The following is an 18,649-nucleotide window of genomic DNA, read 5'->3' as shown; positions in this document are numbered from 1 at the left end:
GAACTCTATAAGCCATCTGAAACGCTGGAAGGGAAATGTATCCAAGTTGGGATCTTGAAGACCCAATATAAACTTCAACTTACTTCTACGGAGGAGCCAACCAATTTCATGTATAAAGTCCAGAGCTTGTTTGAGGAAAGAAATTCAGGGGAGAAGAAGGTCGCATAGTTGCTGGACAAAATTGCCCTCGGGCATTGCCACGTGTAATGCTAATTTCAGAACTTAAGAGCAATTAATGACGAAATGGTCACGGGTTTACGGATTAAATTGTTTAGTAGCCAATTATTGACAAAAATAATTCGATGGCCAAAACATGATCCCGCCAATAATTTAATGGCCGCTGAGGTTTTTTTGCGCTTAAAACATTGATAATTATATTGTACATGACCTACCGAAGCCAAACAACCAACCCGACCTAACCTGTTTATTAAAAAAAAGTTTTCTCATTATTCACTTTTTTAAATCATATATAAGCTATTTTCAATAAATTATTACATTACAAACTTATATTTTTTAAAAAATTCATCCTAACAAATGCTTAATCCAAACACAGTTGCATTTTTTCCTTCCAAAGTGGATGAAGAGATAGGAAAAAAGAGATTTGTATTTCAGCTTGGAGATTATAAAAAATACGTAACATAATTTCATAGCATAATATATTTTGATTCGTTTAAAAGTCTCGATAAGTTACTATTTTATTTTACAATCAATAATGATCTATGGTCTTTTTTTCTCAGCAATAGTAACACATATAGTAAATGATATAATGGGTCTGTTTGGAACCTGAGTTTTTTGGGAGTTTGTCTAAAACTTTAATGTAGTGCACTGTAGAAATTTTTGAAAAATTTTTGTAGAAGTTTTTGTAAGGTGAAAAACTTTTTTATAGAAGTTTTTGTAATGTGAAAAATTTTGTAGAAGTTTTTGTAAGGTGAAATTTTTTTTTTCCTTTTCTTTTTTTTCTCTTTTTCTTTTTCTTTCTTTCCTTTTTCTTTTTTTTCCTCTCTTCTTCTTCTTCTTCTTCCTTCCCCCTCCCCCTTCCCCGTTACCTCTGCCTCCTACCTCCAGCACCTCTGCTAGCACCACCTCTTTTTTTTTTTTTTTTTCTTTTCTCCTCTCCCCCACTCCCTCTCCCTCCCCTGCCACCCCTTTCCTCCCCTCTTCCCCGCCACCCCCTCCCCCTCCCTTCCCCGTTCCTCCCCCCTCTGCCCGCCAAACCCCTTGGGCCGCCACCCCTCCCCCCACCACTCCCTATGCCCACCATCCCTTTCCTCCCCTCTCCCCCGCCATCCCCTCTGCCCCTTCCCCCTCTCCCCCGCCACCCTCTCTACCCCTTCCCCTTCCCCTTCCTCTGTTTCCCTTCCCGTTTCTCAATTTCCCTCTGCCCCTTTCTTTTTTTCATATTTTCCCTCTCCCTCTCCTCCCGCCTCCTCTCCTTGCTCTTGCCGGCAGATGAAGCAGCGAAATGAAAATTTTTTTTTGGGCAATTTTCCTTCTCCCCTTCCCCCGCCACCCTCACCCTCCCCCTCCCCCGTGCGATCTGGTCTAGCGACCAGATCGGCCAGAGGGAAAGGGGAATGGTGGTGAGGGAGGAGTGGGGGAGATGCAGAGAGAAAAAAAAAGACAGAGGGGAGGATGGCAGGGGAGGAAGAGGGAGAGAGGGAAAAAGGGCAAAAAAAAAAAAGACCGGCACCGGAAGAGGTGATCGGCACCGGAACCGGCGGCGGAGGTGGTGGCCGGCGACGAAGGTGGTGGTGGGTTGGGGTGGGGGAGGAAGAAGAACAAGAGAAGGGGAAGGGAATTTTTTTTTTTTTTGTGTTTTGGATATTTTAAGTGTGTAGGTAAAAAACTTTGAGAAATTTTTTGAGGTTCCTGTAGCAAAAGTTGTTAAAAAACTAGTAGGTAAAAAACTTGTCAAAAAACCTGGCTTCCAAACAGGCCCAATGTTTCGATATTCAAAAGTTATCAAGAGATCCGTAATGTATTTGAAATTTAAACATATTTAGGGTTACTTTTTTTGTTCCACTGTTAATAATTAAAAGTATTCTTAACCTAGAATTGAAGGTTAGAGTTCGAATTTAGAATCATTTTCATTGATTACCATAGTCATGTTTGATACCGCACTATTAAAGAAGTGCTAAGATAAGAACAAGGAAGGACACAAGAAACACTAAATGCAAGTTATGCGACAGCTGAAAAACAGAGAAAATATAGAAGTTGACATTTGACAAAAAAAAAACACAGCTGAAAAACAGAGAAAATATTAAAAAGAATATAAATTACTACCCTTTTTTGGGGTAATAAAGAGTGCCAAAAAAATTATTAAAAAAAATCATTGCTATAGTATAGACAGCTGCCTAAAATGTTGGAAACTTCAACCAATGAGAATGAATATAGTCAAATATCAACCAACAAAACCGCCTCCACAGCACGCCACCAAACATTGATCAAATAAGCCACTTTTCTGTCTCTTTCCTCTAGGCACGCGAAGCGGGGAGAAAAGATAGCAATGGCGGATGACAAGAAAGTGAAAGAAGAGGCAGACCAAATCCTGGGACTTCATCAGAAACTTCCCCGCCTTGTTGTCTTCGATCTTGATTACACTCTCTGGCCTTTTTACTGGTATATATATGTTTTCGGTTTAAACCACACCCTTCTTGTTATTCACATGCATCAATACAAACTTCCATCGCAAAAAAAAAAAAGACCTTTTTCAGTTTAAAATCCAATTCCAGCTTAAACTTCGGTTTTGTTTGGATTGTGGTTTAGTGTACTATGTCTAATTTTTTTTAAAAATATTTTTGGTAGGTTTTTCTCTCTGTAATTGATAGTTGCAGTGCATGCATATGCTAATCAAAATGTCTGTGGTAGTGAAGCATTGCCCTGCCTATTCAAAATTTGTTCTTTCCAATCATTTCTTTTTATGCATAGTCATTTACAAATTGTAGTTGATTGTTTTTATGTTAGTTCTAGAGAATGCTTCGTATTACAGAATGAGGAAAGAAATTAAAAAGAAAAAGAGCTTTTTATGCTTGTTAGGTTCATTATCTACAATTCTTTGTGCATTTAGCTCTTTAATTTTGTAGCCCTATGTACTAGCTTACGTGGGTAGAGTAGAGAGCAATCAAATTGATGTCTGGACCCTCACTTTACCACTGTCTGGTTTTGATCAAATCAGCAAATTCGTCAGATGGGTGTATAGTGAATGGCTATGTATAACGAAAAATGTTCAGCAAGTAGATCGAGTAACCAAATAAGATGAGTAAGAATTTGACTGCTTGGAGAAGAATATTGGGATTTTAAAATCAAATATGCAATCAGTTGTTAGCAGTTTATTGGCCCATTGAATTGCAATGTTGGATAAACAAGTTATTAATTATGCTAAAAAGTCTATATTTCATATATTTCATTGATCTATTTATACAAGTAACTAGGTTAAATGGTCAGCCATGTACAGCTGTATATAGTCTGTAATTACTGACTATATACAGCTGTATTCTTAGACTAATTACAGCAGCTATCTTAGACTAATTACATAGCTGTATTCTTAGACTAATTACAGCAGCTATCTTAGACTAATTACATAGCTGTATTCTTACCAACTCTCCCCCTCAAGTTGGGGCATAGATATCACAAATGCCCAACTTGGATAGAGATGCATTGAATAAGTTACTAGTAACAGCATGAGTCATAATATCAGCCAACTGATCTGAACTTCTAGTATAGGGAATTTCAATTGTCCCGGAATCAAGATTATCTTTGATGTAGTTCCTATCAATTTCAACATGCTTTGTCCGATCATGTTGAACAGGATTATTTGCAATCTTAATGGCTGCCATATTATCACAAAATAATACCATAGGACCTTTTGGACCAAACCCAATCTCCTTTAAGAGAATTTTCAGCCAAGAGAGTTCTGTGATAGCATGATGCATAGCTCGATATTCAGCCTCTGCACTAGATAATGAAACCACGTTCTGTTTTTTACTTTTCCAAGACACCAAGTTGCCTCCAACAAAAGCCAAATATCCAGAAGTTGATTTTTTATCTAACTTGCTACCAGCAAAATCAGAGTCTGTATATCCAACAACATCAAAATGTTCGTGTTTGGAGAATAAGACACCTTTTCCTGGAGCTGATTTCAAGTAAGCCAAGATTCGATTAACAACATTCATGTGTTGATCACTTGGATTGTGCATAAACTGGCTAATAACACTGACTGCATATGCTAAATCTGGCCTGGTATGAGTTAAATAGATTAGTCTACCCACGATCCTTTGATATCTTTCCTTGTTTGTTGGAATCTGATCAGAAAAGAAGGCTAGGCCATGATTCACTTCAATCGGAGTATCTATCGGCTCACACGCAGACATACCAGTTTCAGCTAGGAGTTCCAATGTATACTTCCTTTGGGAAAGGAAGAGTCCTTGCTTAGACCGTGATACTTCAATGCCAAGAAAATATTTAAGAGTCCCCAAATCTTTAATCTCAAATTCTTTGGCCAAGTAGCTTCGAAGATTCTCTATTTCTTCTTTGTTATTACCTGTTACAATCATATCATCAACATAGACAAGAAGTACGGTAATATCATTGTAGTTACGTTTATAGAACAGCGTGTGATCTGCTGAAGCTTGCTTGAATCCATACTCCTCCATGGCATGACTCAATCTTTCAAACCATGCCCTTGGTGATTGTTTTAATCCATACAATGCCTTTTTCAGTCTGCATACCTTTCCTTCTTCTAGTGTAAACCCTTGAGGAGGATCCATGAAAACTTCCTCAGTCAACTCACCATGAAGAAAGGCATTCTTCACATCAAATTGTCGTAGAGGCCAGTCTAAATTAACTGCAAGTGACAATATGACTCGAACAGTGTTCATTTTGGCAACCGGTGCAAATGTCTCTTGATAGTCAATACCATAGGTTTGAGTGTAGCCTTTTGCAACCAGTCTAGCTTTGTATCTTTCAACTGCCCCATCAGACTTGTGTTTGACATTGAATACCCATTTACACCCTACGGTCTTCTTTCCCATTGGTAACTCAACCATTTCCCAAGTAGAATTCTTTTGGAGAGCCATCATTTCTTCTACCATTACATTTTTCCACTTAGGATCATCAAGGGCTTCCTGAAAATGACTAGGAACATATACAGAAGACAACTGAAGAGCAAATGTCAAGTTAGCCTTAGACAACCGGTGATAGGATATAAAATCAGAAATTGGATAAGAAACATTGGAAGCTTTTGAAAAACCAAGTCTATCAGGTTCTTTTCGTTCACGAAGAGGATATCTTCTATTCTGATCAATATTAGGATATGAGTCGAGACTTTCAGAAGAAGTACATACCTTAGTGTCAATCTTGGAAGATTCATTCGATAGCATGGTAGTATCAACAAGGGAGGTACTATCATTAAGGGAGGTACAAGAATCAGGAGGCATAACAGTGGTATCTTTTGTTCTCCTAGAATATCCTTTCTCAAAGAGGTGAGCGGGTCTCTCACTATTAGTTTCAATTTTATTTTCCTGACCATCATCTAAAACTAAGGATTCCCCGTTTTCCTTTGCATTCTCTATACCTGAGATCCAAATCCTTTTTTCTCCTAGCCATTGTTCTTCCTCTTCTCTACTTTTAATCTCCCCCTGAAGAGGAACCGCAGACATATGCCCAGAAAAATAAGACTCATTTTCACAAAATTGAACATCCATAGACACATAGTAGGTTCTTGTAGGAGGATGAAAACATTTATATCCCTTTTGTGAATTAGAATAGCCAAGTAAAACACATTTGATAGCACGAGGATCAAGTTTATCTCTATGATGAGAATGAACATGAACATAGCATACACAACCAAAAACCTTTGGACAAATATTAAGAGCAGAAGGAATAGAATGAAATTTAGATAACATTCTCAAAGGGGTTTGGAAATCAATAACCTTAGCAGGCATTCGATTAATGAGGAAAACAGCAGCCATAATAGCTTCAGCCCAAAAATGTTTTGGAACATGCATAGTAAAACATAAGGCTCGTGCGACTTCAAGAAAGTGACGATTTTTCCGTTCTGCTGTGCCATTCTGCTGGGGTGTGTAAACACAAGTGGTTTGATGAAGAATGCCATGTTGTATCATAAAATCAGCAAGAGATCGATTCACAAATTCACGACCATTATCAGAATGAAAAACCTTAATTTTAGTGTTGAATTGAGTAAGAATCATGTTATAAAACTGAGGAATAATATGACAAACATCACTCTTAGATTTCATCAAATATACCCAACTGACTCTAGTACAGTCATCAATAAAAGATACAAAATATTTATGTCCTGAAGTAGAAGTAGTTGAGAAAGGACCCCACACATCAGTATAAACACATGAAAAAGGAGTGACACTTTTATTAAAACTAACTTTGAAAGGAACACGATGGTTTTTTGCATAAACACATTGTTCACATCTTAAGCTAGAAGTTGAAATATTGGAAAATAACTTAGGAAACATATGCTCTAAATAAGAAAAAGATGGATGTCCTAGTCGACGATGCCACAGGATTATTCTTTCTATTTCTAATGTCCCACTTTTTGTTTGAAGACCTCGAGCAGATATTGTTATGCCTTGATTGTCTTCCCAGTGATATAAACCATCCCTCTCCTTACCAATGCCAATCGTCATCTTCGTAAGATTGTCCTGGAAAACACAATGAGTAGAGTGAAAAATGACAGAACAGTTAAGATGCTTTGTTATTTTACTAATGGAGAGGAGATTATTTGAGAGTTTAGGTGCAAGTAAAACAGAGGACATAGAAAATTTTGGTGAAAGAGACACATTTCCAGCGGCTATGATTGGTGTAAAATTTCCATTGGCAACCTGTACAGACTTCACAGGTGGAGATGTAAGAGAGTCAATGATAGAAGAGTTACTAGTCATATGATCAGTAGCCCCTGAATCAATAATCCAAGTGCTAGGATGAGCAGAAATAACGGACAAACCAAAAATACCTTCTTGAGAAGATGCCCGAGACACATGGGAAGCAGAAGATGGAGTAGTGTCTATGGCAGCAACATTTTGAGCAACAGTATTATGAGCAAATTTTTTATTTTTCCTCTCAACTTGCTTAAGTTTATACCATTCTGGATAGCCATGCTTCTTCCAACAAACATCAATTGTATGTGTATTCTTATTGCAGTAGGTGCAAAATCGAGACTGAGAGGCTATAGAATTTCCATTAATGGTAATAGGAGTGCTCTTTTGAACAGTTAGAGCTGAAGTCTCAAAGTGTGATTCTGCTCCCATGGCAACTTGTCTTTGTAGTTCTCGACGAACCATGGAGTAGACTTCTTCTAATCTTGGTAAAGGAGAAGTACCTAGAACACGGCTGCGAACTTGATCTAACTTATTATCAAGCCCAGCAAGAAAAATATAAACTCGATCTTCGGCAATACGATTTCTATATTTTTCCATATCAGCAGCACATGTCATGTCATTGGGCCGTCGATAATCGAGCTCCATAAAGGTTGAGTTTAATTCGTTGTAATATTCTGCTAGAGGCCGACCATCTTGTTGTAAATGAAAAGTCTTCTTCATTAGCTCATAAACTTCAGAGGAATCTGATACATCAAGGTAACTTCTTTTTACAGCATCCCAAACTTCCTTTGATGTGCCGCATTGTACAAAGTGAGATATCAGATTATCACTCATTGAATTAATGAGCCAAGATTTGACAAGAGAATCTTCAGCTTCCCATTCATCATAACTTGAATCATCTACTGCTGGTGCAGTTTTTTTTCCATTAATATAGCCCATTTTTTTTCTTCCAGCAATATGCATCTCCAAAATCTTGGACCAAACTCGATAATTAGTGCCATCCAATTTAATGTGGATGGAAGAAGAAGCATCTTGTATGGTTAGAGTGGAGAGATTCTTGCTGTTAGGAGATTCAACATCAGGTTTGGTTGACATATTGTGATGTGATTAGTGTTTTAGAGAAGAAATTTCAGCAGTGTGGGCTATTGAAAGAATGGCTGGAATTTTCAGAGAAGAGGAGAGCAAGGAAAAAACCCCAATGCTCTGATACCAAGTTATTAATTATGCTAAAAAGTCTATATTTCATATATTTCATTGATCTATTTATACAAGTAACTAGGTTAAATGGTCAGCCATGTACAGCTGTATATAGTCTGTAATTACTGACTATATACAGCTGTATTCTTAGACTAATTACAGCAGCTATCTTAGACTAATTACATAGCTGTATTCTTAGACTAATTACAGCAGCTATCTTAGACTAATTACATAGCTGTATTCTTACCAACTAACACATATATAGATGATGCTGGTTGACCTTTTGTTTGGTGTAATCTTACTCGTTGGTCATTCATGGCACTAATAGTTTGTGACTTCTTAGTGAGTGCTGCTATGAGAGTGATTCCCCAAATTTGTACCCTCATGCAAGAGGAATAATACAAGCTCTTAAGGGTCGAGGAATTGATGTTGCCATTGCTTCAAGATCTCCAGCTCGTGACATAGCTACGACATTTCTTGAGAAATTGGGTATAAGATCCATCTTTGTTGCCGAGGTAAGCCAACTGAAAATGCATTTTTCCTTCACATTTTGGCTTCTTTCAGCCTATAATGGTAACTGCTTATTTTCTTTTCAATGTCCTTACTTTACAGAAGTAATGTTTTTACTTGGCCTCAGCTGAACATATTTATAGTTTTTGCTTTGAATGATTCTAGGAGTAAAAGTTTTAAAGTATTATGTACAATAGTATCCCAGAAGCAAAAGTATAAAGGGGAGTTTGGAACTTGTGCGTGATTGTATGGCCTATCTAAGTTAGATAAGGAATAAGGTCTGAATGTCTCCACTTCCTGCACTCACTTAAGAAAGGAAGACAGGAGAAATGCAACAAGAACTATACCCCTCGTGGTAATTCTGATGTCTATATATCACCCTTGGCTCAAAAGAGGCTACTATCAACTTCTGTCTTGCAGTCTCCAAGTTCTATTGATGCAGTTAAATGAACTCCTGAGGTGGATGCAGGAGGAATCCTATTTATAAACCTCTTACGAAATGAAATTTGAGAAACACAATAAGAGCTTCAAATTTCATCTCCCCTGTTGAAAACTTATTTTTAAGTGTTGAACGCATGTTACCGCCACCAGAAGATACAAATTTCCAATTACTGTATAATCATGTTGTCTCTGGAATGGAAGTCATAAAAGTTTGTTTTCTTTGTCATAAAAATTGTCTCCGACATGAATTCTTAACTATTTAAGTGCCGGAGAAATTTTTGTTTAGCCCAAGTAGTCATGCTGTCCTACTGAGAAAAGTAATTTCTACATCTCCCCAGACGCATGGTCCGGAGGTACTCTGTCAGAATATACCTGCAAATTATATTCGCAATCCTCATTGCACACTGGGAAACATTTTCATCAGCAATTTGCAACATGCTAGCATGGGAACACAGACAAGTATATTCTTTCCTGATGTTAAAAACATCTACACTTTCTGCATGCATTTGTTTGCTCATAGTTTTAGAGTATTTGTACGATAATCCACCATATGCATCCTAACATTCAGATGGTCTGAGTTGACAACCATGCGTACTCCCTGCCGCATGCCTTAGTAGTTTGAATGTGTATCCTATACAGTAGCTTGTCGAAGTCATACTTTGTATCAGGATCTGATTACAAAGGGGTGCAATGGCTTTGGGTTCCTTTTCTCTTACGTTGTGTCTTCCTTCTTTTTGACAAAAAGAAATGGCAAGGAGAAGGGTAGAAAGATAAAGAAACCAGGCCATTTACCTCTAGGCCTTAGTTAATCCTTGATTACACTATATCTTGACGTATGTCTTACTTATGAACAAAAGTATCAATATTTTCTCGTAATTCTTTTCTTCTTTTCATGCAGGAGATTTTTTCTAGTTGGACTCACAAGACACAGCATCTGCAGAAAATTCAACGGAAGACTGGAATTCCATTTGATGCAATGTTGTTCTTTGATGATGAGGATCGAAACATAGAAGCGGTAAGAGTCCTCCTCACATGCTAATTAACTCTGAATGGTCAAATGTGCATGATGCATTACACTGCTTTCTAACTCATAAAATTGTTATTCAGGTCTCAAGAATGGGTGTAACGAGTATTTTAGTGTATAACGGAGTTACACGAGAAGCTCTCAGGCAAGGACTTGTTGAATTCTCCCAAGAATCAAGTTCATATGGAACAAAAAAGACAAAGTGATTTTCCTTATTCATCCCAGACCTAAGACATCCCGTCTCTGCAGTTGCAGCGACTTGGTCATTGAAGCTGACATTTGTTACTTCAAACTAATTTGTCTGAACATGAATCACCACCCTAGTTAGTTATCTAGATTAGTATTTTGATAATAAGTAGAACGTGTAGAGCATAAGCTATTGACTACAGAATTCTTGAGGCTGCATCAACCGTTCACATAGGACAGGTTCAATTTATTTGACATTGAATTGAAAAAGGCTCAAGGCTTAAATCCTGTTGGTACCGGCTTAAACTGTGTTTGGAATTGATCAGAGCTTGATCAAAATGAACATTTTTCTTTCAAAGTTCTGTCATATTTTTTCAGGCATTTGATATAAACAAGCAATAAATTTTAGTATCTTTATAACAAGCTTTTTGTTTCCCATGTCAACAATTGCCATACAGCTTAACCTTTTGAGGAGAGATATGGCGAATAAAATTGCATGCTAACAAATAATTTTTCCATGTATTTGTACCAAGCTTTGCTATTTTGCTTTGCACTCGAATTCACCTAAACTCATAATACAAACAGGAGAAAACAGAAACAATATGTGATATAACCAAATAAAAAAATGGGTTCTACAAAATTATGTAGCGAATAGATTACATAATCCGTTTGTTGAAAAAAAAAATAGATTACATAATCTACAGGAGCAGTCCACTGTTGACAGCTCTCAACGGCAGTCTTTCATCAAGAATGACTTCAGCTTTTGTTGTTCTGGGAGATGCATAATGGATTTTGTTCTCTTTCCCCGGGTCAAAATATTCATCCTCCCCTCTGAAGTCTATTCCTAATTCAGTTGAATTGAAGTTGTGCAGTATATTTCTCAAGCCTTCCATTAGCTGCAGATCATCCATAGACAGCCTCTGCATTCTTTCATACAATCCCTCAAGAGTGTCCAATAAATTCTCCCTATCTGATGACAACTTCACCACATCTTCAATTATCTTTCCCTTTTCCTCATTAAGCTTCTGAATCAACGCATCTGACCTACTCTGCTCCTTTTCAAGCTCATCCCTCAATATCTGCACCTCTGATTTATTCGCCAGTGAACCAGTTTTCAGATAACTAAAGTCATTTTCCAACTCAGCATTAATCAGGTCCTTCTCCTGGATTTCCATCTCTTTGAAAAACAAAGTTGTTGCCATCTTGTGCCAAAAATCGTGGAACATTTTAATCTCCACCTGCATCTCCGATAGCCTTGAGGAAAAAGAGCTGGTTGAACTCTCAAACTCTTGTTCCAATGACTTCACAAGCTGCTGGAGATGCTCTATTCTCTGGTCTCTCTCCTCCACAAGATGGTGAAGGCTCTCTCTCTCATGCTCGTGGTTCTGCTCTGCATCGACTTGTGCAAAAATTGCACCTTCAAGCTGTCTTTTCACCCACTCTTCCTCTTCCTGTGAATAATCTGAGCTGCCATCTGGACTTTGAAGACTGGTTCTCGAACTGTAAAACTTTGCATTCTTTGTCGAATCAGGAGTTGCGTCTTTTTTCGCTCTTGTTTCAATTTCCTGATTCAAAAAAGTGATCCGTTCAACCAATTCTTCTAATCTCTTGTCTTTTTCATCTAGCTGGTGCAGGAGTCCATCTCTCTCTTGTCTTAGATTGACCTGAATAGATATTTCTGCAAGAAGAGAAGCCTCTACTTCTCTACGCATGTGATGATTATCTTCAAGGTTGGCTTTCAGCTGTTCAGCAATGGATTTCCATATTTGCAACTCAAATTCAGCTTGGTTTCCTTCACAAAATCTTGCCGCCAGTTCTTCATTTGCCCTGGCCAAGGTCTTACGAACCTTTTTCAAGTCACTTTTCAAGCTCATCACTTGTGCATGAAAAGAAGCCTCCGCTTCTCTATGCAATTGATGATTTTCTTCAAGGTTGTCACTCAACCCCTGGGCAAAAGGTTTCCATATTTGCAACTCAAATTCAAATTCCATTCCACGGGAGGTTTTGTCATCCAGTTCTTGGTATGCAGCATTCAGGGCATTACAAACTTCTTTGAGCTCAATAGTCATGCTGAGTACCTGCTTCTTTAACCCATGTTGACATGTATAAGATTCACTGAGCAGTTTTTCTAGTCTTTCAAGCTCTTTATGTTGCAAAAGCTGCTGTTCTTCAATGTAAGTTACAGATTCCACCTTCTCTGATAAATGGGCCACCTTCTTGTGTTCTTTCTCAGTATCAGAGTGAGCTTTTGCTAGAGCAATATTCTTCAACTCCAATTGCTCTAGTAGAAGTGCTTGGCGGTCTTCACTTTTCTTTTTTGTCTCCTCTAAGTCAACATAGGATTCAGCAAGCTTCATTTGGGCCTCCAGAAATCCTGACTTCAACAATAACAGAACAACACCTGCTGCTTCATTCTGCAATGTTAGCTGTTCTATTGTGGAATCATGAGCTTCTGCCTCCATTTTGAGTCGATCTATCAACGTGCTCTTGCTCTCCAACTCAGAACTGCAGCAATTGAGCTTTTCCATCAAGCATTCCACTTTAGAATTCCATTCAGCTTCTTTAGACCTGAGTCTTTTGGAGCAATATTTGTGCACCCGTTCAAGACCTCTAAACAGAGAGAGGCTTTGTTCACTTTTCTTCTTTTCATGATCTAAGTCAACATAAGCATCAGCAAGCTTCATTTGGGCCTCCAGAAGCCCTGACTTCAACAATAAAACCATCAAAGTAACTTCTTCATTATGCGATGCTAGCTGTGCTATCATGGAATCCTGAGCTTCTGCTTCCATTTTGAGTTGGTCTATTAATGTATTCTTACTCTCTAACTCAGAACTGCAGCTACTGAGCTTCTGCATCAAGATTTCAAGTTGAGAATTCCATTCAGCTTCTTTAGACATCAATCTCATGGAGCAGTCCTTGTGCACCTGTTCGACACCTCTAAGCTTGTTCCGAAGTTTTGTTAAAGAGGAAGCGCTTCCTCCTTCCCGAATTTGAGCTTCCTGGAGTTCTCTGAGAGATATCATTAGTTCCTGCTTGTCTTGGTCGAGCACCCTGACCTGATGTTCCATTTCCTTGTAAATGCTCTCCTTTGTACACAAAGAGTTCCTCAAGCTAGCAATTTCTTTATCCCTTTGACCTGTCAAGCTTTCGATTGTGGACTTTGCCTCCTCATAGTCAGCAAAAACATTGTCAAAATTGGTCCTTGATTCGGAAAGTTGAACTTCCAAATATTTTCTCTTGCTCTCTTCATGAGCAAGAGCCTGGTTACACATCTCCAGGCGGCTTTTAAGAGATTCTGAAATTCTGGTTTGCGAATCTAAGTTTGTCTGCAATCTAGAGATCTCATCAAGCAATGAAACTCTCTCTTTCTCCCACTCTTTCTGACAGACTTGAAACTCATGCCGAAGCTTCTTATGGGCTTCTTCTAGATGACCAAATTGTTCCTTCTTCCATTTCAGCTGATTTTCATACTTACTTTTCTCATCTTCTAACTTAAGAAGCACATCTTCTCCCCGTCTCACTTCTTGAAGTGCTTTGTGCTTTCTGTCTGCTTCTGAACACTTGTTCTGAGACGCAGACACTATTCCCTTCAGCCCTTCAACTTCTACTTGCAATGAACGGATCAGTTGCTCTTGATCCATGTTCTTGGCATTAGCCTCATCTAAAGCCAGTGCTAGCCCTCTATTCTCTTCCTCAGAACTTTGAAGTTTCTCTTTGCAATCAGCACGAAGCTTATCATTGGCACAAGTCAAGTGCTCGATAACAGCCTCTTTCTCTTTCAACTTTGACTTCAGTTCTTCATACATCTGATTTGCAACAGATATTTCTTCAGCCTTTTCATTTAGTTCCTGAGAGAGCTTATCGACTTTCAAATTTACCTCCTGAAACTTTACCAGCTGCTCGTTGTGTGCTCTTTTCAGGCTTTCAGAGAATTCCAACTTCATCTGGTAATTTGCTTTGAGCTTTTCAATCTCAGCTTTAGCATCATCCAACTCTTCATAAACAGTACCCATTTTTCTTTGGCTGCAAAACTCTGTATGTTCTATCACGCCTGTTCACCACACACAAAAGATAGATTTAGCTCGACTGTTATTTGGACCATCTAAAAAGCAAAACAGAACTGAATCACAAGCTAAGCAAAACGCCTAAGATAGTATTGAAGAAACAAAATCAGAAGGAAAGCTTAAAAAGAGACTTTGTCAAAACTGTTCATTAACATTCCATAAGAACTACTAGCATTTTTCACTTAGCCTGAATGTTGCAAGGTTTTATTACTTTTATTAAGTCACATGCAAATAAATCCGCATTGCCATGCTCTCTTTCTGACCACCATCACAAACAAACATCTAAATCTAAGATTGCCTGATTAACATAAACTCTTAAATTAAAATTAGAAAATAAATTTCTGCAAAGCTAGAAAAATTCAGGAATACAGTTCCAATAGCAAATACTTCTTTTCGTTGTAAGCTGGATTAAATCCTTTAATTTAAGCTTCATTTAATTATTTGTTTATTTCCCGGGGGAGCTCAGTCAAAATTGCTCCTTAAACACTGTAGATGTACAGATGTACTTAGATAGAAAGAGGAAGGAGAACTGATTAAACGAATTATAAACATGATGTCCATCCCAGGATAATGAATATGCTAGGAAAGCCCTTTGTAAGACAACTAAAATTAGATAGAGAGCCTTTTTAGGAACTCAGGATAAAGAAGATACCAAGCTTGCTGATATTGTCCAGAATTAGTTGCCTCTTCTTAAACCTACTAGTTTGCTACTGTCACTGAGTTCTGAAACAACTAAACTAAAAACTTCCCACAACTACTACAGACCCGTGGATGTCTCCCAGATTAACTTAAATCAGCAACAGATAGTACATCAGTTGTGTCCCAAGAAATGACATCATTCTTCCATCTTCCAGAAAATAATGATCTTTCCATGATTTACAGTTCAAAAAGATCAAAACTTGGGGTGCCGAAAGCTTCAAACAAGACAATATAACAGGAAAGCTTGATACGAACCACTAACAAAATGTGTTAAAACAAACCTAAGAAACATATGGGCTCTAACAACAAATTACAAATATCTGAAATGGGTATAAATATGTCAATGAAAACAAGCGTTACAACTACATCAATCAAATATCACAAGTCTATACAATTTCTTGCATTTACACAGCATCCAAACAGAAAAAAAAAAATTACCTGAACATAAGATGTGGGTTTTTCCATTAACTGAACTAAGAGTTGGAAATTCTTGATTAAGAGTGCGTTTGCGCTACTTATTTCGATGATTCTTCGCAAAAGTTTAAAGAAAGGGGAGAACTGAGGGGTAAAAGTGGAAAGAAAAGTAAAGAAGGATGATTTTTCAGTTCTTCGCAAAATATAGCCGTTGGAGACAGTGGGCCTTGATCATCCTTTTGTACCGATTTGAATTTAGCTTGACGGAGTCCGGAAGGGACGGGGAATTGCCGTTTGTCTGTTAGTCCCGGATCGAAATGCTTACTAGCCGTTGAGGTCTTGGGCCTGGCCCAATGTTTACCCAGTGTTGTGCTTTTCTTCTCTGGAGTAAAACTTCTAGGTCCAATAAGTCTGGGGCTTTTCAGAGATGGGAGTCCAGTGATCAAGCGAACAGTGGTGTATTTGATATTGGTATCATTTTTTTTGAGAAAGTATTGATTTTTTTTAATAAAACAGGAAAAACAAATATGAGTATACATCTCTTCAATTGACAAATTGAAAACTTTTAGCTTGAGGATGAACATATGTTTTTTCAGAAATAAAGAAAAATGAGAGGAATATACATCTCGACTGACTGAGTTAATTAGTAAGTTGGAACGAAAAAAGTATTGCAAAAAACCCCAAGAGGCAAAAATAAAACTCTTTGACCCTAGCACTATGGGCATCTAGGACATTTTGATCATAAGAAAAATGATATGAATTTTGTCATTGGTAAATTTACCATTAACTAGATTCTAAGTTTTGTTCTTTTGTTTGTTTTTTTTTTTTTTTAACTACGCATAGTGATATTCTTACTACTAACCAAATCGTTCAATGACCAGGCAATGTCTCATTATTAACATTTTTGTACGTTTTCAAGACATCCCATATTTTTGCAGATTCGTGTATATTATTATGGCACTTATTATGTGGTACCAATACTTGTAAAACTCAGGACACCATTGAAATGATGTTGACCTTACGTACTCTTTAAACTCGGTTAGAATAACTCAGTGAAATACTCTTGGAGCTGCTCTTCTAAGGTAAGTTTTGCTCCTCAAAACTTTTCAGAGACAAATGCACTTTCTATGTTGAAAGGGCTCCTCTATAGGACAACAAGTGCTTCATAATGAATTGAAGACAACTAAAAAGAGCAAATGCAGGCCGATAGAAATCTTATGAGTAATAAGCTTATAGAGGTTCTTTTCAACTCAAATCCATCACAAGCCTGTTGCAATCATATGTTGCCTCTTCGCAAAAAAAAAAAAAAAAAAAAAATGTTGCCTCTTGAAGTTATTAATGTTCTGTTATCTTTGATTTTCTAAATCTGCAACAACTCTCAAGTTAATTTAAACACGAGACCATAAAGCAAATTAAATGTGGTTGTACGTATAGTCCCCTCGATGCCACATGTATCTTATCTTTTACAGCTAGCTTTTGATATTCATCCTCTCATATATATATATTGCTCATATGATAAGAACCACCAAATGCATACTCTTCCATATATATATATATAGATGTGAGTTGTAACATTGATACGTCTTCTTCAATGTGTTGGTTTCTGAAGAGTGTCTATCTTTATCCTTTCACGCGCCACCACCGGTATCGAATTGTCTTACGACGTTTTTTCGAGTTTCTTTGGCTCGTTTCACTTGTAGGGAAAGGGCAAGCATGTGTGATTTGTGGATGAAATCTCAATAGTAGTTTTAGTGGTTCAAGTGCCATGAAATGATTGGAAACTCGTAAGATTCAATAATATGTCTTTTTGTTTTTTTTTCCGAAACCATAATTATTGTAGAATCTATTCTATATTATACTAAGAGGAGGGAAAGGATTGAAGAGGCCCAAGAATAATCCGGAGGGGATAATTATTGTAGAATCTATTCTATTTTATACTAAGGGGAGGAAAAGGACCTGAAGAGACCCAAGAATAATCCGAAGGAGACTGAACCACCACCGAACCAAACGAGTGTACTACCGGTCTGAAATTTTAAACAGAGCCACTTAGTGTGGCAATTGGTGGGAGGTAAGGTTTGAACCCTTGACCTTCCACCCCACCAAATTTTAATGCTTTGGTGGTGGCTACCCGCCCAAAGGCTGGTGGTTGTAAGATTCAATAATATGTTACCTCTCCCATTTTTGTAAGTGTTTAGGAGACACAGAAATTCCTGAAAAAGAATTATTAAGTATAGCTTTTGTTTTTAAGATTCAGGTTTGATAATAATGTTATTTTGGACAGTTTTGTGGTATATAGTGGAAAAACGAAAAGAAGGTAGTAGTTTTGGGATTTAAAAAAAAAACGAAATTATCAGCTTATGCTTTGTCATTAACTGAAAAGACAAAGAAAAAAAGAAGAAGAAAAGAACAGAAATTCAGAAGGCAAAAAAGGGCCATACATATTGAAACGAATCCTGAGAATCGTCCAATCTTCTTGAATGTGATTTCGACTCATTTTGGCCTTTGCATGCATGTTCTCCAAATCTCCTTGAAGCTAATTCTTTGAATGTAGTCATATAGTTTCGTTTAGGACGGCTGATCATTCTCGACCAACAAATTAAGAGATTGGTATCAGAAATTGCATGTGAAATTCCAAAGAAAAGACAAGGACCCCCTGCCTTGAGACTCACTCAAAACCTTGGAGTTTTCTACTGAAAAGGATGGCATAATGCATCTGGAATTTCTTATATGTTTTTTTCCAATTTTGCGGCCACTTTTAATAACATATTAATAATCAAGCAATGTCAGACAAGCATATAATAATGTTCGGGAACCTACCTGGAATGTACCTGGTAATTAAGGAAAAAAATAATTCAGTCATGAGTCAATTTTTCACATGTTTATCTGAATCTAGGTAATTTAATGAGAAAGTGTTGAGAGTTGTAATTAATGTGAAGTTTTATTTTATATCCAGCAAGCAAGCAAGCAACACATATTAATTAAAGTTCCATTAGCTGTCTATGTTGGGCCAACGAGATTGCCGACCTTCTGGTTGGCAGCTTTCTTTCACACCAAGATTACGCTACAAAAATTCCCAGCTAAAAAGTGGAGTTTGAGTAATTTCCAGGGAAACTATAGCTGAATCTTGGGACTTTTTGTCTAAAATAAAATATGGGTTTTAGCGGAAATGTAGGCACAAATTGGAATTTTATGAACATGGACCTAAATAATTTAGGTGGAATTTAAAAGAACATTATTTACTCATTCATCAAAAGAGGTTGTAA

The 18,649-nt window shown here is 37.4% G+C and overlaps 1 protein-coding gene and 1 long non-coding RNA gene across 2 annotated transcripts; one reads left to right on the top strand and one right to left on the bottom strand.

Annotated features, from left to right (window-relative positions):
- Positions 1-8,320: 8,320 nt before the first annotated feature.
- Positions 8,321-9,943, top strand: LOC113700483 (uncharacterized). Its single transcript, XR_011818067.1, has 2 exons — positions 8,321-8,563; positions 9,898-9,943. It is a non-coding gene; the product is annotated as an uncharacterized lncRNA (long non-coding RNA).
- An 855-nt stretch (positions 9,944-10,798) lies between these two features.
- On the bottom strand, positions 10,799-15,623 carry LOC113700482 (uncharacterized protein At4g38062-like). Its single transcript, XM_027220958.2, has 2 exons — positions 15,411-15,623; positions 10,799-14,260 (listed from the first exon to the last, which is right to left on the bottom strand). Exon 2 carries the CDS (start codon positions 14,220-14,222, stop codon positions 10,908-10,910), a length of 3,315 nt encoding a protein of 1,104 aa, XP_027076759.1. The 5' UTR covers positions 14,223-14,260; positions 15,411-15,623; the 3' UTR covers positions 10,799-10,907.
- Positions 15,624-18,649: the final 3,026 nt, after the last annotated feature.

Source organism: Coffea arabica, chromosome 7e (assembly GCF_036785885.1).
Source record: "Coffea arabica cultivar ET-39 chromosome 7e, Coffea Arabica ET-39 HiFi, whole genome shotgun sequence".
NCBI classification, from domain to species: Eukaryota; Viridiplantae; Streptophyta; class Magnoliopsida; order Gentianales; family Rubiaceae; genus Coffea; species Coffea arabica.
This window is presented reverse-complemented; position numbering and strand designations above follow the sequence as displayed.

Coding starts and splice junctions, on each gene's coding strand:
- LOC113700482 (XM_027220958.2), bottom strand. CDS start 14,222: ATGGGTACTGTTTATGAAGAGTTGGATGATGCTAAAGCTGAGATTGAA.